General features: G+C 46.8%; 5 protein-coding genes and 1 pseudogene across 7 annotated transcripts; 5 read left to right on the forward strand and 1 right to left on the reverse strand.

Annotated features, from left to right (window-relative positions):
• The first annotated feature begins 4468 nt into the window (after positions 1 to 4468).
• Positions 4469 to 15545, forward strand: LOC121602684 (Bardet-Biedl syndrome 2 protein homolog). Of its 3 annotated transcripts, none has more exons than XM_041931457.1 (7): positions 4469 to 4769; positions 5025 to 5208; positions 5317 to 5436; positions 6327 to 6436; positions 6601 to 7006; positions 7112 to 7666; positions 15461 to 15545. In XM_041931457.1, exons 1-7 carry the CDS (start codon positions 4644 to 4646, stop codon positions 15469 to 15471), a joined length of 1512 nt encoding a protein of 503 aa, XP_041787391.1. In that variant the 5' UTR covers positions 4469 to 4643; the 3' UTR covers positions 15472 to 15545. The 3 variants fall into 3 exon arrangements, with proteins under 3 accessions (XP_041787391.1, XP_041787390.1, XP_041787392.1); XM_041931456.1 differs by lacking the exon at positions 15461 to 15545 and adding an exon at positions 11053 to 11950; XM_041931458.1 differs by lacking the exons at positions 4469 to 4769; positions 5025 to 5208; positions 5317 to 5436; ... (1 more) ...; positions 6601 to 7006; positions 7112 to 7666 and adding an exon at positions 12170 to 13521 and having other exon boundaries at positions 15461 to 15483.
• Positions 15546 to 19758: 4213 nt separating this feature from the next.
• Positions 19759 to 20844, forward strand: LOC121602686 (serine-protein kinase ATM-like). The gene is made up of 2 exons (XM_041931459.1): positions 19759 to 20500; positions 20563 to 20844. Exons 1-2 carry the CDS (start codon positions 19976 to 19978, stop codon positions 20842 to 20844), a joined length of 807 nt encoding a protein of 268 aa, XP_041787393.1. The 5' UTR covers positions 19759 to 19975.
• A 291-nt stretch (positions 20845 to 21135) lies between these two features.
• On the forward strand, positions 21136 to 23825 carry LOC121602687 (serine/threonine-protein kinase ATM-like). Its single transcript, XM_041931460.1, has 7 exons — positions 21136 to 21389; positions 21466 to 21587; positions 21647 to 22136; positions 22184 to 23047; positions 23117 to 23229; positions 23279 to 23653; positions 23723 to 23825. Exons 1-7 carry the CDS (start codon positions 21192 to 21194, stop codon positions 23823 to 23825), a joined length of 2265 nt encoding a protein of 754 aa, XP_041787394.1. The 5' UTR covers positions 21136 to 21191.
• A 64-nt stretch (positions 23826 to 23889) lies between these two features.
• LOC121602688 (serine/threonine-protein kinase ATM-like) lies at positions 23890 to 24651 on the forward strand. Its single transcript, XM_041931462.1, has 2 exons — positions 23890 to 24361; positions 24536 to 24651. The coding sequence occupies exons 1-2, from the start codon at positions 23890 to 23892 to the stop codon at positions 24649 to 24651; spliced, it is 588 nt and encodes a 195-aa protein (XP_041787396.1).
• On the forward strand, positions 24652 to 25294 carry LOC121602683 (serine-protein kinase ATM-like). Its single transcript, XM_041931455.1, has 2 exons — positions 24652 to 24805; positions 24873 to 25294. The coding sequence occupies exons 1-2, from the start codon at positions 24705 to 24707 to the stop codon at positions 25249 to 25251; spliced, it is 480 nt and encodes a 159-aa protein (XP_041787389.1). The 5' UTR covers positions 24652 to 24704; the 3' UTR covers positions 25252 to 25294.
• A 779-nt stretch (positions 25295 to 26073) lies between these two features.
• LOC121602689 lies at positions 26074 to 26885 on the reverse strand (annotated as a pseudogene).
• Positions 26886 to 27102: the final 217 nt, after the last annotated feature.

Genomic DNA, 27102 nt, shown 5'->3' on the forward strand with positions numbered 1-27102 from the left:
AAAATTCTTGGTCCCAAAATTCTTGGTCGCAAAATTCTTGGTCCCAAAATTCTCGGTCGCAAAATTTTTGGTCGCAAAATTTTTGGTCTTAAAATTCTTGGTCCCAAAATTCTCGGTCGCAAAAGTCTTCGATATCTATCTATCTATAATGTTATTTATTATTTATTTATTTTTCATTGTTTACTCTTTTTAATTACAATATAGTGGAGCTCTGATTGATATGAGACCTTTTGTGCCTTTTACACAATATACTGGATAAATTTAACAGTTTACACGTCATGATATAGATCATGTTTCAGCCATCGCGTTAGAGTGGAGTTCTTCTGCAGGGAAACGTTTTTTTTTTAAAAACCCTGGTCACATTGAGCACTTATAATCTAAGAAAAAATGATAACGAAAGAGAATCTAGGCTCAACCTTATCTACACTAATCTTTCCTCTATTACATAAATTTATAATCTAGTCTATTTACCTTAATATAACCTATTTACAAATCGCCACGGACTGGACGTACAATTTGTTTTATACTTTTCTAATAGTAGATCAGCATATTGTATTATTTTTATCATATTTGTTCTTTGATGAATGTCACTAGTACTATGCCAAAGTGGTAAATTAAGGATTCGTTTAAGAAATTTGTTTTGGAACACTTGGATTTTCTTTAAGTGCGTAGAGGCACTTTTTCCCCAAACTGGGTATGCATATAATAATATAGGTCGTAGGATTTGTTTATAAAGCAAAAGCTTATTTTTTAAGTTTAGTTTTGAATTCCTGTTAGTAAAGCTATATAGAGATAATGAGGTTTTTGTTGCAGAGAGTATTCTATTTTCAATATGTTTTTTGAATGTTAACCTTTTGTCGAGTGTAACCCCCAAATATTTAATTTCATTTAATTTCAGAAATGAAGTGATAAGTCGAATCAGATTTGGAGGAAAATTGAAGGATACAAGTTTGAATAACAATCCTTCATGCCAAACCGTATCAAAAGCCTTTTCTAGGTCTAGTAATGCTAATCCTGTTGACTTCTTATTGTCTCTTTGTGATTTTATAGTGTTTGTTAATCTGTGTAATTGGTGAGTTGTGGATAGTCCAGCTTGGAAACCAAATTGGTACTTTGGGATAATGTTGTGCATGTCAATGTGTTTTTTTATGCGATCAGCAATTTGTTTTTCAAAGATTTTTCCCAGGCAACTCAAGAGGCTTATCGGTCTATAGTTTTTAGTATCGCTGGGATCTTTGTTTGGTTTTGGAATAGGAATTATTTTTGCTTTTTTCCAATCATTAGGGAAGTAGCATAATTTTAAGCATGCATTTAAGATAAATGTCAAGTAAATTATTCTCTGCATCGGTATTTTCTTTATAGCTGTGTTATTAATGTTATCAATACCTACTGATTTTTTTGATTGTAGTTTCTTAATTATTTGACAAAGTTTTTTTGGTTTAATTAATTCTTTATCTAAGTTAGCTGGTAAGGAGTGAAAGTTGTTGAATTCATCTAGTGTTTTTTTAACTAAGCGCTCCTGAGAGCTTTTTGTTTGTATTGTGGTATTGTTAGCGTTTTCAAAGTGAGCTTTTAAGGCTTCACATTTCTCAGGATTTGTTAGTAAGAAATTTCCATGTTCTTTAATTGGGGGTATAGTTTTACTGTCTCCATTCATGATCCGAACAAATCTCCATAGCCTAGTATTATTACGTGTTTTGTTCATTTTTTCTAAGTTGGTAGACCAAGCATTGTTTCTGATCAGGGATATTTCCTCTTCAACTTGTTTTGCTAATGTTTTGTACACATTTTTAAAGCATGGTTCCACCTATTTCTTTGCCATCGGCGCCTTAATTGGTTTCTGTATTTCATTTTGTTTAGTGTAGCCTCAGGGATTATTAATTTATATCGGTCTATTTTAGTTAGTGGTACAAATTTGCTATGTGCTGTGCTGATTAGTTTAGAAAAATAGGCTACCATGAGATCAATTTGTTTTTCATTGTTAATTTTAGCTAAATTCAAGTTTGACAGCTCTATGTGTTGGGAAATGTATTTTTGATACCCTGTCCAATTTGCTTTGGAGTAGTTTGGAATACTGTTGCCACATGGTTTAAAGCTATTGGTTAAGGAAATTTCAAAGATAACCGGAAGATGGTCGGATGTAAATTCGGTTATTGTTCGTGGTGATGTTATCTGGTGTAAATTGTTTGTGAGAACGAGATCAATAGTGGATGGGTTCGATTTTCATCACTGGGAAAGTATGTAGGGTTATGTGGATGGTGAATCGAAAAATTTCCTCTTTGTAAAGTTTCAAAAAGGGTTTTTCCCATCCGATTTGCACTTTGGCAATTCCATAGCCTGTGTCTAGCGTTAAAGTCGCCACAAAGGAAATAACTGTTTGGGATAGCACTCAATAGGTTAACGTCTGCTTTAAAACTCTCACAATCTCTGTTTGCTCCAGGATTATATACTGATATTATACTTATTTTTCCTCTATCAGTTTGTAACTGTATGCCTATGGCTTCTAGTGATTTCAATTTGAATGAAGGAAGTAATTTATGGGTGATATTTTTACTGACTACTATAGCTACACCACCTTTTGTTGTAGTTTCTCTATCTAGTCTATGTATAATATAATTGCAATGTGAAAAACGCATATTACATTTAAGGAATGTTTCATTCAGAGCTGCTATTTGTATCTTATTTGCATCCATGAAATTGAAAAATTCATGTTGTTTGCTGGCTATGCCATTGGCATTCCAATACATGATTTTTAAACCCTTTTTATTTGCCATTGGAGAAACAATATTTAGCTGTTATCTGTACTATTACGGAAATTAAATCTTTTTTGTTGCGACATTCGCTTAAATGTGTAAATACGTCTTCGACAATTTGGCCTATTTCTTCAAAATTTATGTCGAAATCTCCTGTAGAAGTGTTTTTCTTTGAATTGTACACATTTGAATAGTTAATCGGCACTTGGCGTGGCTTGGGCGGATTTCCTATTGAGGGGAAACTGTTTTCGTTGTATTTGAATTCTTTCGTCTTAGGTGGCGCTTTAGTTGCTTTAGTTACGCTTACACGTGTAGGACAGCCTGAATAATTGGCTGTGTGGTGGTCACCGCAATTAGCGCAGCGCAGCTTTGTCGGCGCTATTTTACCGTCTGGGCTAGTAGTAGTTACGCTAAGCGGACAGGATTTGGATGCGTGTGAACCAGCGCATTTCACGCACACAGGTGGGCGGTGGCAGTTTGCGTTACCGTGACCATAACGCTGGCAATTTTTACACTGCATTGGCCCGCTTGCAGATGTGTAATATTCAAAAAATACGCGATGGTGGTTTCTCTGCTCGAATATTTTTGAGTTCACTAAGGGTTATTGAACCCTTCACAAAATGTAATAGATACATCATCTGATCGTCGAATTTCTTTCTACGAATCTGCAATTTTTTATCGCTGTTGGTTTTACATGCACTTCTTCCAGTGCTGTTTTGATTTCTTCCAAAGGATAATCTGGGAGGCCAAAGATGACAATTTTTGTGGTTTTTTCGTCATCAAGCTGATGTGTGTAGAAGTGCGTCGAAGTTTTTTTGAATTCCTCGATTATTTTACGAAAATCACTCGTGTTTGTAGCATGCACTACGATACCTTTCACGGTAGTATTTGTTGTGTAATTAACTACACCAACACCAGTTATTTTACGATGGACATCGCCTACAGATGTGCCGGTCACGACGATTGGAGGTACACGTTCGGTTTTACGCACACTTGCTCTCGCATTGTACGAGGAGAGAGGAAGATCTTCACTATCACTTAGTAACTCGAACGAATTTCTGGTTTCTACCGTCACATTGTTGTTGCCAATATTGTGACGTATTGTTGATGCTTTTGGCGGTCTTCCACGTCGCTTTTTACCACGATCCATGACGATGGATCGGGTGAGCGATTTTTTTTTAAAGCTCGGCAATGTAGTGCCTTGTTCTGCACGGACACTAACACTGTTACAACTCTGAACGATTTGTATACGCCACTCGAGCTCCGCAAACAAAAAAAATGATGACAAATATGAGTGAAATTAATTAATTTTGTATGGAAATATAATTTTCTAAAACGAGATAGTAATCTAAATCTTCAATCATCAAATAAAACATTTATAATAAAAAAGCTAAACGATGGTGACTTTTGAGAAATAATAGTACAAAAATAATTTAAAAAAAAGAATTAGTAAAATTGATTTTTTTTGAGAGAATTTTTGTAAGTTTACTTTGTTATACTCTAAAACCAATTCACACCGTCACCAATTTCATTTGTAAATGTGTAACCTGCTCAGAAGAGTTTACTCGCTTCGATCAATGATGCATCATTTCCTTAAAAAATCATAATGTCATCTCTTAAATAAAACACATCACATTCAAATCACCAGCAATATCACCTGTTGCTTCCAAAAGCACCAGATCATCGGAATCCATTATCAACAGGTATGTCAACACGCTAGAGTGCGCATGAGCGACTCCATCACCGTCAAGGCGGACGGTTTCCATGGCGCGAATCAATGTACAAACAAATCGTAGCGAAAACTTCCTGCCCGATAAAAAACAATCACAAACGTCTTGACTGCTGGTGCAGTGGAAGTTTTTTCTTTGTGGTTTGCCAAATCCCATCGCAATGGACATATCCACCAAACCCGTATTTTCGTTCTCCCTCAACTACAAAGTGTTCGACAAGCTGGTGACCTGCGGGAAGTACGACGGGATCCATTCCTGTTTGACCATGGTCACAACGGCGGACAAGGTAGGAGCTTGCCTTTGCGCACCCTATGCTATGTGTGTGATGGTAGTGTGACCCTCGGCCAAAAGGAGACTCGTGAAAACTAGTTCACCGTCTGTGTACCAAAACCGGAGAGTTGCGCTCGATTGCTGCACGCGCTTCGTTCACACTACCATCATCACGAATCGAAACGATCTTGAGTGTGATCGATTTCCGCTCTGCTGATTGTGCATGACTTTCTCAACCCTCTCATCCACCTCTTCCACCCCGTCCGGACAGATTCTAATCCACACGCCCCACAAACGCTACGGGCTGCAAAACTCGAAGCTCTCGATTTCGGAAATCAAAAATGACATCGCACTGCTTAACATGAACTTTCCGATACGGGCGATCGTGGCCGGGCGGCTGAAGAAGGACGACGAACGCGACGTGCTGGTGATTGGAAGTCCTTCGCATGTGCTAGGTAGGTGGCCGTGTCGAGTGCAGCGACCGTTTTATAGAAAGTAACTTCAACTGCTGGATTGCAACCGTGTGGGTTGCATCGTTTTGCTTTCTGTCTGTCTGTTTTCAGCGTACCATGTGGATGAAAATTGTAACATGTTTCAGAGAGATTTCCACGAGGGCGTACGGTCTGCCGTGATCGGTGGCTACGCAAACCAACCGGGCAATACGCTGATCGTTGGCGGCAATGGTACGTATATGGGGCAATGTTTTGCATTTCAATGTATATTTTAACAGTCTACGAAATATTCAAATAACATATATTGTGTATTAGTGAAATAATTTAATTGCTCCTTTACATGTATGAACAATTGATACGATTAAAATTATTATAAAAGCTATGGTTTCTAATATCAATAACATGGTTATCTAATACAACTCACAACATGCTTAACTCCACACCAGGGTATAGTCGGTCAGTCATGACAGTATGCTGTTTGTGAATAAGATTTGAACCACGTCCTGCCTTGTAGGCGTCGGTGTGTTTATTTTTATTAATATTCTCCTAACATGGACTCTCGCTGTGACAATAATTGTAGAAATGGAAAAATAATCAATTTTGGTCACTTAAAAAAAACTGGTTTAATTGAGATAAACCCGGCAATGGCAATAGATACTACGTAGCGAGATGCAGATCGTCTCCCTTGTGATCGTCTCTGCCCGTGGTTTGTGGTGAAAAAGGAAGAATTGTAAAGATGATTTTAGGAATTTATGTATATTATTCATGAAGATCGACCAGGAAGGACTGCTCATTTGAGAATTATATTAAGGCATAGAAGTTTCTAAAAATAATATTTTTAAAGTTAATTTATGTTCTTTAATAATCATTCTAACCGGCAGTAATGCTGTAATTTACGTATTCTCGTTGTTAAAAAAGTATGTATTTTAAGTAATCTATTCAATATAAAGTCGATCGAAACATTTATTTTACACTAGAATATCATTATTAATCGCAACAGGGCTGCCTAGGTATGCTTTTTTACGCAATCACAAACAAAACTACCGGTCAAGTGGTTACGGGTGTGCTGGTCAAAAGAGTCCAAAATACAGCAAAGCAAATAATTCTATTTATGTTTGCAGCGGTCGTCCGAGGCTACAATCAGGAGGGCACCGAAGTGCTGTGGCTGATAACGTCTGGCAGCGTGGTTTCACTGCTGCTAATCGATATCGATAAGGACGGTCAAAATGAGGTAAGACATTATCACTGACACACACATTCTCACACACGCAGGCAAGCACCAAGCTTTGAAGTTGATGTATTACTAGAATTGAAGACATTTAAATCAAACAGAAGAAAAAAACGCCCCATCAAACGACTGTCAAACCTTTCGAATTCGAATTACCCAAATTACAGCTCATCACCGGCACGGATGATGGATGCATACGGATCTACAATAAGGAAGCGCTGCTGCACGAGTTTACCGAGGGCAACGAGATACAGAATCTGGTCGCCCTGCGCACCGGCCAGTTTATGTACAGCGTCAAGAACGGCACGATCGGTGTGTTCGAGGAGAACGTGCGAATGTGGCGCATCAAGTCGAAGGCCCGCGCCACAGCGATGGCCACGTACGACATTCTGGGATGCGAGGCGAAGCAAATGATCGTCGGCTGGAAGAGTGGAAAGATCGATGTACGTGAACCCCGCACCGGGGACGTTTGGTTCCGGATGAAGATGAACGATTTCGTGTGCGGGATCGCTTGCAACGACTATCGGGGGATCGGGCTGCTGGATCTTGTCGTCGTGACGGCGGATGGAGAAAGTAAGGCCACGGGGATCGGGCGTGTGGATCGATGAGATCACACGATGAGACACGTGCTTCATGCCCTGTTTTCTCTCTCTCTCTCTCTTTTTGCTTTTCTGCCAGTAAGGGGATATACGACGCCAAGCGTCAACATGCTAACGTTGCACAACGTTGCCGATGAGGAAATGAACGCTCTGCTGACTCAGAAACAGAAACTGCTGCTCGAGCTGAAGCACTACGAAAACAACATCAAGTACAACAAGGAAATCCTGAGCAACACGAGCGAAAGCAATCTGGTGCAGAGTGTGCCGGACAACGTCGGCATCATACCGTCCAACACGCGGCTACAGATCGGCATTTCCACCAGCTACGATAGCAACGATATGAACATCGACATCACCGTGTCGACCAACAACTCGACCACGATTCGTGTCGTGTTGATCTTTGCTGATCAGCTGTTCAAGGAGGAAACGCTGATCGCGCACCTGACGAAGGACGTTTCGCGCATACTGATACCGCTCAAGACGCTCAAGGACAATGCGCAGGACATTCACATCAAAGCGTTCGTCGGCTACCCGAGCAGTGTGCAGTTTCACGTGTTTGAACTGACCCGTCAGCTGCCCAAGTTTGCGATGTACACCATACCGCACAATCTGACCGGGTCACCGAAGAGTGTGTGTAAGTATGCCGCTTACGTTATGTGTGCAGTTTTGTTTTTTTTACGCGCTTACTTTACTTTACTTATCCGGCACTACAACCGCTTTGCGGTCTTGGCCTGCCTCAGGAGTGTCCGAAACCGCTCACGGTCTCGCGCCTTCGTCTGCCAGTCCGTTATCCCGGCCTTAATGGCGGACGCCTCCACGCCATCTTGCCACCTCAATTTGGGCCTACCACGCCTCCTCTGTCCTTGTGGACGGCCTAAAAAGACTTTACGGGCTGGGTCGTCCGTTTCCATGCGTATAACATGGCCAGCCCACCGGAGCCTGGCGAGCTTTATACGCTGTACGACAGTGAGGTCGCCGTACATCTCGTATAGCTCGTCATTATAGCGGCTCCTCCATTGTCCTTCCACACATACGGGGCCAAGTATCCTTCTGAGCATCTTCCTCTCGAACGCGGCTAAGAGGGTTTCGTCAGATTTGGACAGTGTCCATGTCTCAGAGGCGTATGTGAGTACTGGTACTATATAGGTACTATATAGTCCCAGCTTCGTCCGTCGCGACAGGTTCTTTGAGGTAAACTGCTTTTTCAGGCTGTAGAATGACCGGTTGGCAGCCAGCATCCTTGCGCGCAACTCAGCTTCCATGCTGTTGTTGTTGCTGACCTTTGACCCAAGATAGGTGAATTGTGGGACGACTTCAAAAGTGCGTTCACCTATCTGTACGTCACACCTACGTAGATTCGGATTATTTATTGGTAGGTCCGCTGATGTTGCCACCATCAGTTTGGTCTTTGCCTCGTTTATCTGCAATCCGAGGCTCTCTGCCGCCTGCTCAATCCCTTGGTAGGCTTCTGCTACATAGGAGAGCCGCAGACCAATGATGTCTATATCATCAGCGTATGCCAGGATCTGGGTTGACTTATAGAAGATGGTTCCCGTAGTCTCCACCCTCGAGTCGCGGATGGCCCTCTCTAGCGCCAAGTTGAATAGGAGACAGGCAAGCCCGTCCCCCTGGCGCAGACCTTTGGTGGTAGCAAAAGGTCCTGAGAGTTTTCCATCCACCCTCACCTGGCATGTGACGTTGGTCATAGTCATTCTAACTAGCCTTATCAGTTTGGCCGGGATTCCAAATGAGCTCATAGCGTCGTACAGTTTTACCCTGGCTATGCTATCGTATGCGGCTTTGAAGTCTATGAAGAGATGGTATGTGTCGTTTTTGTATTCAGCCATCTTCTCCAAGATCTGCCGCATGGTGAAGATCTGATCAGTGGTTGATTTTCCGTTTCGGAATCCTCTTTGATAGTTTCCTACTATCTCTTCGACGTGCGGGACAAGGCGATCCTGAAGGATCAGGGAGAATATTTTATAGGCGGTATTCAACACCGTAATACCCCTGTAGTTGTTGCAGTCCAACCTGTCTCCCTTCTTGTATACGGGGTAGATGATGCCGAGATTCCAATCACAAGGCATCGATTCGCTATCCCACACCTCAGTAACAATTTGATGAATCTCGTTTTCTAGTCGTGCACCTCCATTCTTGACCAGTTCAGCTGCAATTCCGTCGGTTCCGGGTGCCTTGTTATTTTTCAGCCGACGGATAGCCTTTCGTGTTTCTTCTATGCTAGGTGGCAGTAGCATGACACTATCTGCTAGTGGCGCTTCTAGCTGTTCGTTTAACTGGTCGTTGAGTAATTCATCAAAGTACTGAGCCCACCGCGAGAGGACCTCTGGCTGGTTACTAACCAGATCTCCATCCTTGTTGCGACAGCAGGTTACCTTAGGTACCACGTTGTTTCGGTGACCTGCTATCGCTTGGTAAAACTTTCGTGTCGGTCCGTACGCCTCTCTGGTTTGCTCGAGTTCCCGCATGTTTTGCTCTTCCAAAGCATGCTTCTTAGAGCGGTGAACTCGTTTCTCTTCGCGTCTGAGCCGTGAATATTCCTCTGCGCATGCCCGCGTTCTATGCCGTTGCTGCATTGCTCGGTATGCAGTATTCTTACGTTCGGTCACTTGTCTGCATTCATCGTCGAACCAGCCAGATTTGGTGTTGCCACGACGTGGTGGGAGTATATTTCTTGCACAGTTTATTATTTTTGTTTTTAGAGCGTTCCACCTCTCGCTCGTAGTTTCATATCTGTTTTCTGGTAGTAGAGACTCGTCTAAAGCGGCTTTGAATTCCTGTTGGACAGTAATGTCCCTTAGAGAGTCCGTGTTGAGCCGAGGCTGCGTGTTTTCTCCGCCCCCATTGGTGCGGGGGCGGGCGATTCTACAACGTATCACTAAGCCAACCAAGTAGTGATCGGAATCGATATTGGCTCCTCGATAAGTTCTGACGTTTAACAGGCTCGACTGTCGTCGGCGGCTTATTAACACGTGGTCGATCTGGTTGAAGGATTCGCCATCCGGGTGCGCCCACGTCATTTTGTGGATGTCCCTCCGCGCAAATTTGGTACTTCCTACAACCAGATTGTTCGCTGCGGCGAACTGGACCAATCTACTACCATTATCGTTACTGTGCTCATGCAGACTGTGACAGCCAGTGTATTGGCGGTACATTGGCTCCCTACCGACTTTTGCGTTGAAGTCCCCCAGGATGATTTTGAGGTCATGCCTGGGGCACGCATCTATAGTTCTAGCGAGGCGGCCGTAAAAAAGGTCCTTCTCCTCTTCCTCTTTATCTTCGGTAGGGGCGTGAACGTTTATGAGGCTTATATTAAAAAATTTGCCTCGCATGCGCAGGGTGCATAGCCTATCGTTTATAGCCTTGAAATCTATGATTACGGATTTCAGCCGGGGACCTACGGCGAAACCCGTTCCGAGCACGTGGTGGCGGTCGTGGCAGCTGTAGTAAATATCGTAGCATTGCTTACCACGCCTGTTGTGCACACCGTTCCCTAGCCACCGAATCTCTTGTAGAGCTACGAGGTCCATGCTCAATGTGGCTAGGGCGTCATCAAGTTGTTTCAAGGCTCCGGCTTTGCTAAGAGTGCGTACGTTCCATGAGCCCATTTTAATCGTTGTCCGGGGGCATTGCGTTGGGTCGGTATCGTTAAGTCCGTTTCGTATCCTTCTGATGCTTTCTGTAGTCAGTTGTTCCATGGGACTGGGTGACTGGCCCTGCGCCCACGTGGCCGTTTTATTTAGCGTCGGGTTGCCCCCCCGACGTTCAGGCACCCAGTTTCCCGGGATACCCACCCCCCTCCTGGTTCGCCATATGCCACCATCCGCCCAAGGGGTTGGATCTAGCCCGTGTACCCAAGCTAGGATATATGAAGGCACATGTTACCACTCTGCACGACGAGGACGTGTCGGAATAGGAGTTGGATGGGAGAGCCTATGTTATCCCTCGGAGGGCTTCGGATCCCATCCCATTACAGAGCGCTTAGTCACCCGGTATTTGTAGATGAAGTGAAGATCATCTGATTATTTTAAACCGCCAACACGTGCTTGCATGCATAAGTCATCGACATTCGACCCCAAAACCGAATGCCCGAACCAGTTTTGCTGTGTGGTGTGGTGGTGGTGCTGGATGGAAAACTGTGATTTGTGTTGTACGCCTTAACCGTTCGTACGGATGCAGTGCTAAAGCCCAGTGATGGATTCCTTTTTCGGCTTCGATACCAGTCTGCCGGGTGAGAACGACGAGGAGTAGGAGGAGGAGGAAGCTCGCCGATTCTTCCAGGCAGCACCGCGGCGCACCGCCGAACTGCATTCGCCGCTGCAGCGGCGCCGATGCAAAGAAGACATCTCGGACGAGGAGGAGTATGACGCCCTGAATGACGAAACGTTCGGTGCGGCGGACAAGGGCGACTGGAAGGACATCCACGAGCATCTCGTGCGGCTGGAAAGTTGCAGGAATGGGGGGCGAACCGGTTCCTTCCTTGGGGAGGATGAGGACGACGGGGGCAGCAGCGACAACAACAACAGCGAGAGCGGCCGTAGCAGTGTGGTGGCCCAAAGCATTGGCGATGAGTTCGCGAACAAGCTATGGCTGGATCCGAGCATCTGGGGTAGCCCGGCGAAGGTTCCGGCTCCGGTGCAGCCACCGTACAGCGATTATAGGCCCAGCGGTACGCCATTTTCTGCCCTGCCACCACAGCAGAGCGCCTTTCGACCACCGGAACCGGCGCATCCGATCGGGGGAGGTGGCCTGCCGCCAAAACCGCCTCCCTCACTGCCACCGGGCTTGTTTCCACCCATGAAGATGCTGTCAGTGGAGGACATTGAACGAACCATCATCCAGCATCAGCATCAGCAAAATCAGCATCAAAGTATGCTGCAAAAGCAAATGTCACAGCAGCAGCAGCAGCAACAACAACAACACCAACTCCATTACCATCACAACCAATTTCACCAGCAGCAGCAGCAGCAGACACTGCAACCATTCCGCACACCGGCACCGGTCCCGGCCCAACCACCACCACCAGTGAAAGCTCGCGATCATTTCACACCCGCCAAGGAGGTAAAGAGTATGCAGCCGCCGATCCCGATGATCTCCTCGCCAGTAGCAGCACCACCGTTACGGGTACCACCGGCGCTGCTCACCCCGCCGCTTTCGCTGCTGGGCGCCCGAAACGCCGGCCCCGCTGCCCTGTTCCCGCCCGGACCGTCGCAGGATGCTGAACAACGCGAACCGTCTTCCGCTTGGTTTGCTGCCGTACAACATGCTAGCCGCCCGACCGTACTCGACCCCGATCAACAACCTGGCGATGCATCCGGCATTCCCGCAGCGCTGCTCGTACGGTTCCCCGCTGCAAGGGTTTCTGGGTGGCCCCGGCCCGGTACAGATGGGTCCGCCACCGCCGCTACCTCCTCGCCATCCGGGACCAGCGCCGGGTGGGCCGCCGCCATTTTTGATGCAGCGCAGCCCGACGCCCCTGCCGACGAACCAGTTCAACCAGCGGCTGGTGCAGGAAATTCAACAAAACCATCCGCTGCTCGCGTTCAACCGACAGCTCGCTGCGGCCAGCACGCTCAGCGTTTGCGGCAATGGCGTGAACAAAGCAGCCCCGCTAGTAGCCCTGCCAAGGGCGGGTTTTATGAAGCAGCAGCACCATTTCCAGCAGCAGCAGCAGCAACGATCCCGAGTAGGCAATGGAATGCCATCGAGCACTGCAGGCGGCGGGCAGCCAGAGGAGCGCGATGAGTACGCAAACATGATGAGCAATCGCAACAAGCAGTGGCTAATCGGGATAAAGCTGACGCAGCTCAACTCGGACGCACCCTACTTTAACGATTACTATTTCACCGTGTACAAGCAGCGGCTGGCAGCGGCGAAGGGCGAGGGCGATAATAGGATCTATCGCGAAAATCAGCTCAACCATCCGTTCACCCAGCCGGAGGAGCATGCCCAGCTGCTGTTACTGTCGCTGCTGTCGAAGAACGGCAAGAGCGGGCTGCTCGGCACGAACCGCGAACGTCGCAGTTCCGAATCCCGCTCCAACCCGAACGGCGGTAGCGAGGGAAAGGATGGCTCAGCGCCGACGGGTGGTGGTCGAGCGTATACCCCGCTCCAATTTCAAAATTCGCTCGGCAAGCTGCAGTGCGGTAGTGTGATAGCGCCGCGAAAGCTCATCGACGCCGACGTGATGGGCAGCAACCAGCTGAACGGAAATGGCGTGCCGGCACTTGAACCGCCGCCCGCCGCTATCCAGCGCAAAGCTCGCCATGTGCTGCTGCTTATCGAGACGCTGTACAAGTTGGTGCTCAAGCTGGAAGATCTCGGCAATCCCGTTGCGATCGAAGCGATGAAAGCGCTGCGCGAAAAGAAAATGCGCAAGCGAACCAGCAGCACCGGCAGCGGCAGCGGTGTGGCGTGTTTGTCAGAAGCGGGCGCCAAGATTGGCAACGCATTGATAATTAATCCGAATTGGTAATTTAATGATAGTCACGTAAGATGATTTAACCAACAAATCCCGTTAATGTCGATACTAAGCTTCGGTTTTTTTAAATTTAATTTAATTGCTCTCAATCTGCTTTTCAATAAGCGAAATATTGCGATATTACCATATACATTTTAATGTGAAAATCTAGAGAAGACTAGTTTTTAGCCTAACACACACCCACACACACACAACCTCACACTTGTAAAGTGTGGCAAGGGAAGAACTGATACTGAGTTGTCGATGATCATTTAATGTTCCTTATTTATTAGGCTTTGCGTATGTAAAACACACGTGTGTGTGTAAAAGGGTAGCGTAAACTGAATTGCGTATACTCTGTCACACGCCGAAATGAATATATTCCATGCTCCTCTCCATATAAACCCCTGTGAACCGAATGGTATCGTTAGATATTGCTTTTGCAAACCGTGTTATATAGTCATTTAAGTTTGGGCACGACATATAAAGCCCCCCCCTCTTACCTCCCCGGTTAGGTTATTAGGTTATCCGCATGTCGTGCTCGTGCTGATATTTAATTTCGCCCATAGTGTTTCGCGCAAACAGAGCACGTGCGGTTTGAATAGGATTGCAAATCGATCGAATCGAACTCTTTAGTGTAGTGTAAGTTAGTTAACTGGCCAAGGATGACAGACTCGATGTGTACAATGTGGCAGGGGTTTCCCCAGGCGTTCTCATAGCTGTGGGACACTTTATTGACTCTTTCTTAAGTAAAATGTAACGGGAATTGGACTCTATAGCACCCTTGTTGGACATATCCAATAGGAATTTCCAACGAACCTTTCCAAAAAGGGTGCAATAGAGTCCAATTTCCGTCATGTGAAGTTCACTTCCCAATTAGAAAGAGTCAAGAAGTAGTGTCTCATAACTATAACCAGGCTAGAACCCCTGGAAAATCCTGTAAACTGCATTTGAGCCACTTTGTCACATCCATCCGCCCTCTACACAATTAAGCTTCACGTGCAATGAGAAATGGAAAGAGTAGCTGTAGACACTGTAAAAACTGTCCGTACCCGCTTACGGCACTATCAAACGAAACATTAAAACACATTCGTCTCTTCATTCAGTAGTACATAAATCTATAGATACATAATTTTATAGTTGAGTGCATTTACCTGAACTTGTTTTTAGACTAATCTTTCGATAGCTCTTTTTCACGTGTCCGTTGGTGTTTATCACTCACTGAACTTCTTTACACGATTACTTCTTTCCTTTTCAAATGTACTAGCTAGATGTACTATGGCACTGCAATTACTTTTCGGAAAACTTAAAACCTATTACACTACTCACTTGAATTGCTTTGATTTCTCTACCTACTTTCCAATATAAGAACGGTTAAAAAATGTGAAGAGAGCCAACATGCCAAGAAAGCTGTGTAAATGAGCATTTTAGGCTATAATCTTGAACATAAACTTAAACACTGAGCAGCATAAAAAAACTGCAATTGAGTTAAACTATCCATGTAAAAGCTCTGTAATTAAAAAGCAATCAAGCGCAAATTCCGAAACATGCGATAGAGAAAATGTGTCTAAGAAAAATGAACAAAAAAAGGAGATATCCACGATGGAATTGTCGAAAAAGAACAAACAAATAAATCGAACTAATTTTTTTTGGGTTTCTTTTGTTATGATGCTTATGAACGCGAGCAAAATGGGTCGTTAGTTTTTGTGTTTTTTTAGCGTAGAATTATGGTGCAATATCACAATATTAAAGGAGGATTTGTTGTGATCATAGCAACATCGCTAGTTTAAACGAAGTGTAGTAGGCTTTATTGAAATAGAGAATAAATTAGTCTGCATTTTCTTTTCGTACGAACAAGAAGTTCCAACAGGATTTACGGAAAGAAGGTTAAAAGGAGATAAGGGTTATTTTTATATAAATTCTAAATTATGTTTTTAATTTTCTTTACAGATACAACTTGAAACAAACCACGCCCCACGAACCACGATGGCCTCTTCCTCGTCCAGCAGCAGCAGCAGCAGCAGCAGAATGTCGGTGATGGACCGCGACCTCTGTCTGCTGCTGGTGGAGATGTCGTCCGAGAAGGTAACCGTGCGGCAGAAGGCGTTCAACAAGATGAGCACCATCCTGAACAACCGGGAGGACGATTTTCTCGACTACATGGCATCGGATGCGTTCGAGACGCAGTGGTGCGCGGTGCTGGATGCGGCTTACCACGGCATACAGAAGCAGAGCTACGCCATTACGACCCAGGTGCAGAGCAAGAACCACGACTACGTCGTGGTGCTGCACAAGCTCGTTGAGCTGGCGATGGATCGGGATGCGCCGCAGCTACCGCACAGCCAGCTGATCGGGTGCTTTGTGCGCGCGATCAACGATCAAGCGATGCGGGACAGTTTTGGTGTGTGCTTTCTGCACGTGCTGAACAAGTTCGTGCTGTGCTCCAAGTGGTGCCTAACGCCGGTGAGCTACGAGCACTGGAAAGGTAAGCAGAGGGGTGAAAAGGTTGATTTACTTTATTTAGTATTAAACGGGGATTTTTTTTGCAGAAATTCTGGACTGCTGTTTAGTGATGCTGGATACAGCGCACGTACCAAAGCACTTGGCGGCCAACTGTCTCTCGCTGGCTGTGGTGAAATTTTTAGCCAACTGCTCGATGCAAACACTGCTGGCGGACTATTTGAGCCGGCTGATTGTCCACCTGCGCCAGGCGGTAAACGAGAAGAAAAGTAACGTTTTATGCGATCTGATAAACATAGCTTTGTACATAACAGAAGCGGTAAGTAGCGTTTAGCACCATCTCCGAGGTGGGTTTTTTGCTGTCTCAAAGCTAAACCTAATCACACTTTGATCGCCACGTGCAGATAGCGGTGGATTGTAAGGCGAAGATCATTGCATTCTTGGAGTCGCTCGTTCCATGCACGGTGAAACTTTACAAGGAAGCAAACTTGCGCAAGGAACAGAAAGTGTCACTGTTCCGGTTGATGCATCTGTCGCTGATAATGTTGTACCCGGGAGGAAAATCTCATACCCTTGCCAAACCACTGACCCGAGACGGTTTGCAGCAGGTCGAGGACGATGAAGCGCGAAGGAAAACGTTGCGCGAATATCATTACATACTGACGAGTGAAATGAAGGCACGGGATCAGAGTTCGTTCTTTGGCTCGAATGAGGCCCCTTTTGCTGATGGTTTCATTGACTTTGCCGCCCGGTTGTGTTATACGGTAAGATTATTTGAGTTTTTTTTCTGCATTTTTAAAGGGAAAATTACTACTTCTTACTCATCCCTTTTTCAAAGGTGTACTGGAACGAGGATAATTGGAAGGAATCTAGCGGCGAAGAAACGGCCGCAAAGCGAAACAAACAGTTTAACAAACTGCAAAGCATCATGGAGATGGTCGGTACTGCTCCAAATCAGCTTAATTTGCGTTGGTACGATCACGCTTCCTCTTTCATGTAGAAAAGATCATTAATAAACATTTTCCTCCAGGTTGTACATCCTTTCTGCGGTTCTAGACAGATATGAGGCAGCACTTACTAGCGACGACTATGCGCAACTGTTGCAACTGTTGTGCAATGTGCAACCGAGCCTACAATCGCCGCACGAGCATGATGCTTTCTACCAGTGCTGTTCCGTGCTGCTCGCGTTCGAACAAAAGTCAACCCATCGATCGTTGAACACAGCGGCGGCCAGCGGTGAATCGATTGGCGAGCTTTGGGCCAAAATGATAGCCGCTGCGTTCCGTGCCTGCACCAACACCGCCGCAAGAACGTGCGCTAAATCCAATCTCCTGCTGCAGCTATTGATTCGCCATCGAAAGTATCCGAACGTCGGCTTTCTAAACAGCACCGTGCTGGAAGCCTTTTACACCTATGCCGTGGAGAAGACGAACCTTAACGTCGGCACGGTGCTGTCCATCCTGGAGACGGTGGGCAACGCCGAGTGTCTCGGCAGTGTCGACGGTGTGCTGACCAAGCTGCTCAACTATCTCTATCCGCAGACGCGCGAAACACAGTCGAAAGCGATACTACACGCAAAGGAGCGGCTGAGCGCAAAGACGCTGGCACGCATTTCGATCCTTTGCGTGGTGACTACATGTTGCGCAATGGATGAGACAGAGCGGCACACACACGCCGGAGTGCACGATACCTTTTACCGGGAGCGAGACGGGCAGTTGCAAACGCTCGAGCAAAGACTTCGCTACCATAGTTTAGAGGAATTGCTAGCGTTGGAGCAGCACAAAAAGGAAGGGATTGATGCGGAATCACCCCAAGGCAGCGCACGAATCTCTTACAACATAAACGAACCACTGTTTTTGCGCCTGTGTGAGGTAGTAAGCTTCGACAAGCATATCCTGCCCGATGGGAATTATTTTCTAGCCGATGGATTGGCATGCATCTGCGACGATTTGGAGTTGTACCTGGAGATGCTCAACATTTTGCAGCTGCACGCCGCGTACGATGAGCAGCAGTGCACCAGGAGCCCACTGTACAAAAAGGTTCTGCTCAAGTTCGACCTACTAAACGGTGGATTTGAGCGGCTGTTGAAAAACGATGCGGCCTCCACGCTAAATCTCATCAAAACCAGGAACCTTGCCGAGCGATTGTTGGCCATCTTTCGTGTCCCTTACCATCCGTCGGTAAGGAAGCTGCTGCAGCAAACCGAACACACGTTCATTATGCGATGGGCAATCGGGCAGATCAGTCTGAAGGAGGGGGAGGATTCGCAGTGCGTGACCGTGTTGCAGCCGGATAAACTGGCCACGGAAGAGCAAATGCAGCGATGTTTCCCCACGTCGTAGCGGAATATCTGCAGTACGAAGGGCCAAGCCTGAACGAGGCTCACGAGCTGCTGGATCGGTTGGAACTGAATGTGTTCAGCAGTTTGGATTTGTTCTATCTGTTTGATCTGTGTCGAATACTGCTGGCGCAAACTTCCCATGAGGTGGTGGCCGTATGGGTACTGAGAAACCTGGTAGATGTGTGCAAAAACCACTACACCAATCCTGACATTACGGAGCAGATTATCGATCTGTACGGTGGTAAGTTAATTGTAGCTGTGATCAACTGAACTCTCTTCTCAAATTGTGTTTAATCCGTTTCAGCTTTAACCGCCTTCGTGAGCCCGTACGAAGACATGATCCGCAACGTAACGATCGTGCTGTACTCGTTCGTAAAACAGTGCGCCAAACACACGTACTCTACCGAGCTGCAGGTGAAGATACTGGCGCAGGTGAAGTATCTGCTCCGCGCTTACCCGCAGCACATCCGTACGCCAACGCACGAGAGCATCTACAACGGATTGGTGCCGTTGCTGAGCAGCCCAAGCTATCGCATCAAGCTGGAAGCGGTCAGGAATATTCTGCACTTCATGCAGCTCGAATGGTCACATCCTGACCTTTCTTCGGTTCCGTGCAGCTTTTACGAGTTTCAGCTGCAACTGTACGATCAAATTCAGTTCGAGGAGCTACTAGCGACCGACGGTGGGATGGACATGAACGATGAGAGAATGAACGTGATTAGCGGCTGCCTTCAGCTGCTGTTGGGCATCTTTCGCATTAGCTTCATGCTGCGTCGGCGCGCGTTGTGCGATTTTGTGCTGCTCGTTCAGTTGGGAAGCGTAAACGATGGTAAGTGTTGTTACAGCAATAGCTGACAATTAAAGTTTAATTATTGTATAATCATATTTTTGTCCTTCTTCTAGACAAAATGGCAAACACCATACGGCTTATGCGCACCTCCAGCGATATCGACTTCTGCCAGCTGCTTCAAGCTAACCTGGACACCGTACTCGAGCTATGGCTAACCAAAGGGAATCGGTTGCTGCATTTCCCGTTCCGTCTAGCGGGAAAGATCGCCACGATCGAAGAGTTTATCCAACTGTTCAAGAAAAACATTTCCTTCGTCATACTCTGCATGCAGCCGGAACGGTTCGAACAGTTCTGCAAATCGATTGGCGTACAGCAGGCAGAAATGGTGAAGGTATGTTTTCGGTTGGAATGAATTTAAAATGATAAATGACCAATTTTCCATTTCATTACCAGAGTATACTGCCGAAATGTGTTTCGTTCCTTCTGCCCAAGTACGCCAAATGTGAAGGGATGGCGCCCAAGTATGATGCAATAGCTAGTCGGATGCACAAAGCACTTGCCCCTATAATAAGCACGGTAGATCTTAAAGATTACGTGTCGGAAATTATCAACATCTCACCCACCGATTGAACGATCACGTTGAGCTGGCAAGCTGTTGGACCAGGACCTGCCAAGCTGCTTCGTTGCCGATCTGTCGCTTAGCAAAGCCACTTACTCGACGGCGCTCGAGCACCTGAAACAGTCGGTATGGGGATCGCAATCGTTCAAGTACACGCTGCTGAGCAATTTGTGTTTTAAAAACAGCTCACCAATTGAACGCACCCTAACGGATGTCAAACGCTGGCTTTGGGCGGCTGATGAACCGGAGCAGAAAATGGTACATCTCTTCCAGTACACGGTGTTTCTCGACCATCTGAAAGAGTACATCGGACAGCAGAAGGAACGCGCGTTCAAACCCTATCTCGTGCGAGATGTGGTGTATTTCCTGTGCAACTTGTTGTCCTCCTTTCCCGCCCTACGACTTGCCACGCTCAACAGCTTCGGGCGGTTCCTGGAGCACGTGGTCGCATCTAGCGATGCGTGCGAGCTGCTCTCGGAACATTTGCACTTCATAGTGTCATCATTGCTGGAGGTGGAAAATGTCGATCCGGCATCGGAGATTTCTCAAAAATCGCTAACTCTGCTACGGTTTCTGATCTTACAACACTCTGCCGCGTTTGCGGGTGCGATCGGTAAGCTGAATTATCTACCAAAGGACGAACGATTCGATCAGTTGCGGCTTGCTATATCGCGCCAAAAAACGATCGGTCATGAAAATGTGCTGCCAAGGGAAGAAATCGCGGCGCTGATTGAGTTGCCCAATTTAAGATACGAAGATTTGGCTGCGCTGAAGATTGTGGTAAGCTTTTGCTGTATTTGAGTGACTTGGAAGTTATATAATTATTAATTTTTTTATTGTAGCTCACCACCAAAAAGAAAGATCTAAAATTATTGTGCGATGAGCTGAGCGAGCAAAGCGCATCGTCGGGCGCTAATGGGGAAAGCGTGCTTCATCGGTTAGTCTACACTTTGCTGGAAGTTGTGCGCAGCTCCCCGTTCGACAAGCGATCGATGGAAGCTCTCCGATGTTTGAGTGAAATAGGACCGATCGATCTGGGAACAATGCTGTTAAAATCCGACGCAGAAATGATTGCTACGATACGGTACAGCTTTAAAGCCCTGGGCAGTAGCAATATCAATTAAATTTTAAATTTCTATCTCTCTTTAGATCAACAACTCGAAGGAAGCAATCGAACGATGTGCTGCGGTGCTGCTGAGCGAATTGAACGAGCTGATAACGAACAGAAACGTTCCGGTTGCAAACTACGCCTCACTGATTTGCTACAAAATGCTGTACGGAAAAACATTCCATGCTTTGGCGGGTGAGATTCTAAACAAAATTGCATATAGAAATCCATTTTAAATCTTAACTTCGATCATATTCGTATCTCTAACAGCCAAACTACCAACACTGCACCATTTTTGGAACTTCTGCGGAAGAGATCAAACTCTTCACTCGTACCACCGGACGCAGTTTGTCGTTGCGGCCAATGCTTGCCAACGAACGGATCGAGTACAGCGCTTTTGTGCAGCAGCTGTCAGCCGCGTTGCTGTCATTTTTGGGAAATACGATGATTAAAAAGCTGGCCGAACAGGAAACGACATTCGTCGAGAAGCTTGTCCCTTTGCTGGTACAGATAACGATAAAGCAATTCGAAGAGTCAATCATCGATAGCATGGGCAGCTTTGTAAGTGCTCTTGTTGCACAGTAGTAGATGCCACGGATGATAAGGAAACATTTGAATATATCTTCCTTTTTTGCAGATTAATGAGTTTTTCAACGAGTTCGCTGCCATTCAAAATGAGGTTCACAATATTTTCAATGACCCGAAAGCTATTCAACTGATGCTTACCATCGTGGAGTGTGTTCGGATACATAATCAATGGTAAGTGTAATTTACAAATTTTTGTTAATACTTTTCCTAAAAAATAATGTTTGTAATAGCTTTCCACAGTACAAAATTTCCGTTAACTATCTACGAATCGCACAAGCGTCTCAATTCTGTCAGGCACACTTTAAAGCCATCCTGTATGGTGACCTCTGGTACCGGGAGGAAGAGGAGCAAGGCAAGCATGATGCCAAACGACACCCGGAACTGCAAAACATAATGAAATCATGCCATTTGGCGATCGGCGTAAACGATGCAGTTAAATCATTCCTCAACCCAATCCAGGAACGGATGGAATATTACCGTCTAGAGCAGAATTACGCCAGATGCTTGGTTATGCAAGATGCAAGCACACCGTGGTCGCAAGATACCGCCCTGGACAGTGCGGGCACACAGAATGCCATCTTGCAAACACTGAAAGACTCCTCACTGTACGGTTTGGCTAGATCGTTACATGTCGCACCGCAACAGATTGATTACGAGTGTGCCTGGCGGCTGTCCGACTGGAATGTACTATTCGACGCGGACGGCGGTGTTGGTCCCAATGTCCGAAGAGAGCACCGGCTGCCGGTTCGAGCGCGCTGCTCCTACAGTCGCGATCCTTCGAGCGAGCGCATTACAAAGCGCTCAAGTGTTTGCAGCTGCGCGATGAACTCGCGGTGGAAAGTGCGATCGTGGCAGCGCAGCGTGCCGTTAGCGAACTTTTCAAGCTTACCAGCATCGAATCCACCAAACACATCTACCACGGGCTGTGCCGGTTGCGGATGCTGCAGCAGATCGAAGACTTCGGTGAGGTACACTTCTCCAGACAGATCGACTGCGAGCAGGACCTGCTGAACCGGTGGAGGGAACAGGACGAGCTGCCGCACAGCGAGTTCACGCTGCTGGAAACGATCCTTTCCCAGCGGCTGTCCATCTTCAGCACGGCCGGGATTCGTGCGAAACGTAAATGGGTACCGCCGGCAGTGTACAGCACGCTGCTGCTGCTGATCCACGAATCGCGCCTGCGAGGCTTCGTGGACTGTGCGGTACGGAATGTGGTGCTGATCGGGAAGCAGGAGCTGCCGGCCAACGTGCAGTCGGTGGTGATGCTGGAAAATGCACAGCTCAATTGGAGTGCCGGCCAGCCGGTGCTGGCGAAGGAGTTGGCGTGGGAAGTAATGAACAGCGCCAAGTACACTGATCCGATGGTGAAGGGAGTGGCGTGTCGCCTTTACGGTGAGTTCCTTGCCGAAGGACACTCGCAGGAGATCAAGTCGCTATGCTCGGACTACTTTCAACAAGCGGAAAAATATGTCCAGTTTGTGCTGTCGCGACAGGCGGCGGCGACGGCTGCGGGTGGCGAACAGAAAACCTCGCCCGGGAACGTTCCCGCTAACCATCGTTGCTTCGACGTGGATCGTAACTTCACCGTGCAGCACACCGTCGCGAAGTACGCGGATCGTGAATTTGTGCGGGTAGGTTGAGGAGCATTGCAATATTAAATGGGGTAAACTAAATGAAAATTGCTCCTCCCTTTCCTGCAGCTCACCAAATTCATCCGCTCTCAGGAGTGGGAGGCACGGAAAACGAATCTCGCCCGCATGGAGGTCGAGCTGGTCCGCCTGAGGGAGGAAACGCAACGTGCCACCGATCAGCGGCGCAAAGATCTTGGCCGTTCGCTTCACTTTATGCAGAAAAACTTGCAGCGCGACAAGAAAGCGGCCGAAGAGGGTGGAACAGAATCGCTGGGACTACTTGAATCTGGCACTGTGCTATTATCTGATGTACGCGAAACAGAGCACGATCGTGAGCGACATGGTGATATTTAGGATCATGTCGCTGTGGTTGAACAATCAGGAAAATACGAGCGCAAAGGAGTTGATCGAAGAGTCGCTGCTTACCATTCCTTCGTACAAGTTTATTGCCGTTTTACCGCAGCTTACACCGCGCGTCGGGCTGGACAGTGGGGACGGTGCGCTGGTGCAGAAAGCTTTGATAAGATGCGCCCTGGACCATCCCCATCACACGCTTCCGTTTGTGTTTGCGCAGCTGCATGCGTATAAAGATCAACCGGATCACGAGTAAGTGCTGGTTAATTATAGTGGAATAACACATTAAGTTAAATTTAAATGCATTTTAAACATTTCAAGAACTCCCACCAACGATAACCGTTTAATGGGTGTGCGGGAGGTGTACAAAAAGCTGCGCAAAGAACCAACGCTCGAGCAAATGTTGCACCAACAGAGAGAATGAATCTCGCCCTGATCGAGCTGGCCAACAAAACGCTCTCCAGCAGTCCCTCCTTCCGGGAGTACACATGACGAAACGTGATCCGCTCGGGCAGCTGGAAAGCTTGGATCTCATCCACTGTCCAACGGTGGAGTTGCCCGTCCTAAAAACCGGCAACTATCGCTCACACATCGTAGGCATCAGGCGGTGGGATGCGAAGGTGATCGTTGTCGGTGGAATTAATGCGCCGAAAAAGCTTGCCTGCCTTTGCCTGAACGGTACGAAACGGACGCAGCTGCTCAAGGGGAAGGATGATATGCGCCAGGATGCGGTAATGCAGCAGGTGTTCGGTATAATGAACATACTGCTGCGCCACGATAAGGAAACGGCGCACCGGAAGCTGTCCGTGCGCACGTACAAGGTGGTACCGCTGTCGAGGCAAAGCGGCATACTGGAATGGTGCAACAACACGATGCCGATCGTGCGTGGTTGCTTTCCGGGCATGCCAGTATCGGCCGCAGGACCTGGAACCGACAGCGGCGCGGAAAAAGTTTTCCAATGTATGTACAGCTGTTGAGAGCGTTTTTTTTTGTTTAATATTAACGATGTTGAAAAATGCTCCTCTTTTCCTCAGAACGCGGTGGCCGGCATGACGTTCGAAGAAGCTGAAAAACGATGAAGAAATGATCTGTGACAAAATTCGGCCCGTCTTTCGGCACTACTTTCTCGAGCAGTACCTGAAGCCGGCGTGTGGTTCGAGCGGCAGCAGAACTACATCAAAAGTGTGGCCGCCAGCTCGATGATCGGGTACGTGCTGGGCATCGGCGATCGGCACGTGCAGACATCCTGATCGACAAGCTAACAGGGGAGGTGATCCATATTGATTTTGGCATAGCGTTCGAGATGGGGAAAAATCTGCCCACCCCGGAGACCGTCCCGTTCCGCTTGACGCGTGACATTGTGGATGGTATGGGGATAAGCGGTGTTGAGGGTGTTTTCCGCAAGTAAGCACATGTTCATTGGTAAAGTCTGCAGCTATTAAACCAAACACTCTTTCCCATTGCTTTCCAGATCGTGCGAGAAAACGCTGGAAGTGTTGCGGAACAATCAGACGGTGATCCTCGCCATCCTGGAGGTGCTGCTGTACGATCCGCTCTACTCGTGGAACGTGCTGTCAAACAAGAAAGCAAACCGTCGGCAACAGCAAGCCTTCCTTTCGCCATCCGGTGACGCTGATGAGGCCGATGGAGCGGTCGGTGGTCTGCCGATGGATGCGGCTAATATCAATGTGACGGCCGAGCGTACGTTGATGCAGGTGGAAGAGAAGCTGCTTGGCCAGGAGGACAACAAGTACATCTCAGTCGATGGGCAGGTGCAAATGCTAATCTTCAACGCAATGAACAAGCGCAATCTCTGTCAAGTGTTTGCGGGATGGCAACCGTACCTGTGAGCAAGTGAGTGTGTGATAAAGCCGGTGATAGTGTTATCTTTTATTTAATTTCTTTTCGTTTTCTACATACATGTATCACATGCATATGACACGATGAGTTGCAAAATGTTGTTAGAAAATATTGAGAAAAAACCACTTCAATCATTCTCAATATTAACGCACAATTGAGGGAGGTAGTATGGTTTTGTACAAAGTAGCTTTGAGCTGTAACACCTGTATCATCCTTTTGAGCCGTCCTATTGGGCGGAAGATGGATCGTTTCTGTTCGTTTATCCGCCAGTGACTTCGATCCCCAGGTGACAACTGTTCTACATTTTTAGCTTAAACTCCTCGTGAACAGCTCGATTTAACCCATTGCCTCATATGAACTCTTGAAAACATGGGTGTGTGAGTGCAACATTGTGGTGAAGCGTTGAAGTTTATGTCAGAACTTCGGTAGAAGCCGGACAAACAAGAAGCTTGCAGTTTCGTCCTTGGTGTTCAACAGCCAAACACTGAGTAAAAAGAAATAAACGATCTATCCAGGAGCATCAGAATAGCGGAGAAACGCTGGGAAAATAACAAAACAACGTGAAAGAGTGTTTTATAAAAAACTTGTTGTTTAATATGGATTGAAAAGTACGCATGTTTGTTTTGGCCGGTAGCTTGTGCACAACGTGATGACAATTCTCAAAATGGCACCAGAAAAATGCTTCACACTGACGTTTCAAACTGTTAATATAGCTTAAACTCTGCAATATCGCTTGCTCTTTAAGCCAATTTTAAGCCTGCTCTTTAAGCTTCCAGCAAAACTCGAAAACGCTAACAATCTGCTCGAAAAGGTCACTTGGTCGAGGTGCCGTTTACGTAGCTGCTCTTTTCCGATGCCAGAAAGGCTGCTACCTCCGCAATTTCTGCAAACAAATTTTTAAATTTAGTCCAATCTAATTCCAATTGCTCATAGAACACTTATCATACCTTCCGGATTTCCGAAGCGACGCAACGACACATTGCATGATGATCATATCTTTCACCTTCTGCGGCACCGTCCCCGTCATCGGCGTGTGGATGAACCCGGGCACGATCGCATTCACCGGATGTTGTACGGCCCGAACTCGCGTGCCACCACCTAGGTCATCGCTTCCACCCCGGCCTTGCTCGGGAATAGTTCGACTGTCCGATGTTGCCGGTGCGGGCAACGATCGACGACACGTTCACCATCGAACCGGCCAGCTCGTGCTCGATCATGGCCCGGCCGAAAACGTTGCAGCACCAACCACGTACCCTTCAGGTTCACGTTGATCACCGCATCAAAGTCGGGACTCGGGCATCTTCAGCAGGAAGTTATCGCGGGTAATACCTGCGAATTAACGACCACCCGTCGGTGGTCGCTTGTACCGGCCAATCACTTCATTCAGCACGGCATCAACACTGTCGCCGGAAGAGACATCCATCTCGTAGGCCGCATTGTCGCCCGCCGTGAGCGATGCGATCGTTTCCTGGGCCGCCTGTACGTTACGATTAGACGACGAACTTGTTATTATTGTTTTTAATCGTATGAACTGCGGAAACTGACTACTTGTTGCTTTTGTTTTCGTTTTCGGTTTTGTTCCTTTTTTTTGCTTGCTCTCCCTCATAATTTGTTTACTCCGCGTTGATCTGCGTTGTTCCCAATCACTGTTCACGCTTCGGAATCGGAATCCACTATCCGGTCGGTTGCCTTCGGTGGAAGGTGGGGCAATTTTGGAATTGTTAGTCCATTATTGTAGATTTAAAATTAGATTATAGATTAGATTAGATTAGACTAGATTATAGCATATTATAGCATGTAACTGTACGGAGAGAAATGAGAAATAAACCCGGCACTTCTCG

Source organism: Anopheles merus, unplaced genomic scaffold (assembly GCF_017562075.2).
Source record: "Anopheles merus strain MAF unplaced genomic scaffold, AmerM5.1 LNR4000570, whole genome shotgun sequence".
Lineage (NCBI taxonomy): Eukaryota > Metazoa > Arthropoda > Insecta > Diptera > Culicidae > Anopheles > Anopheles merus.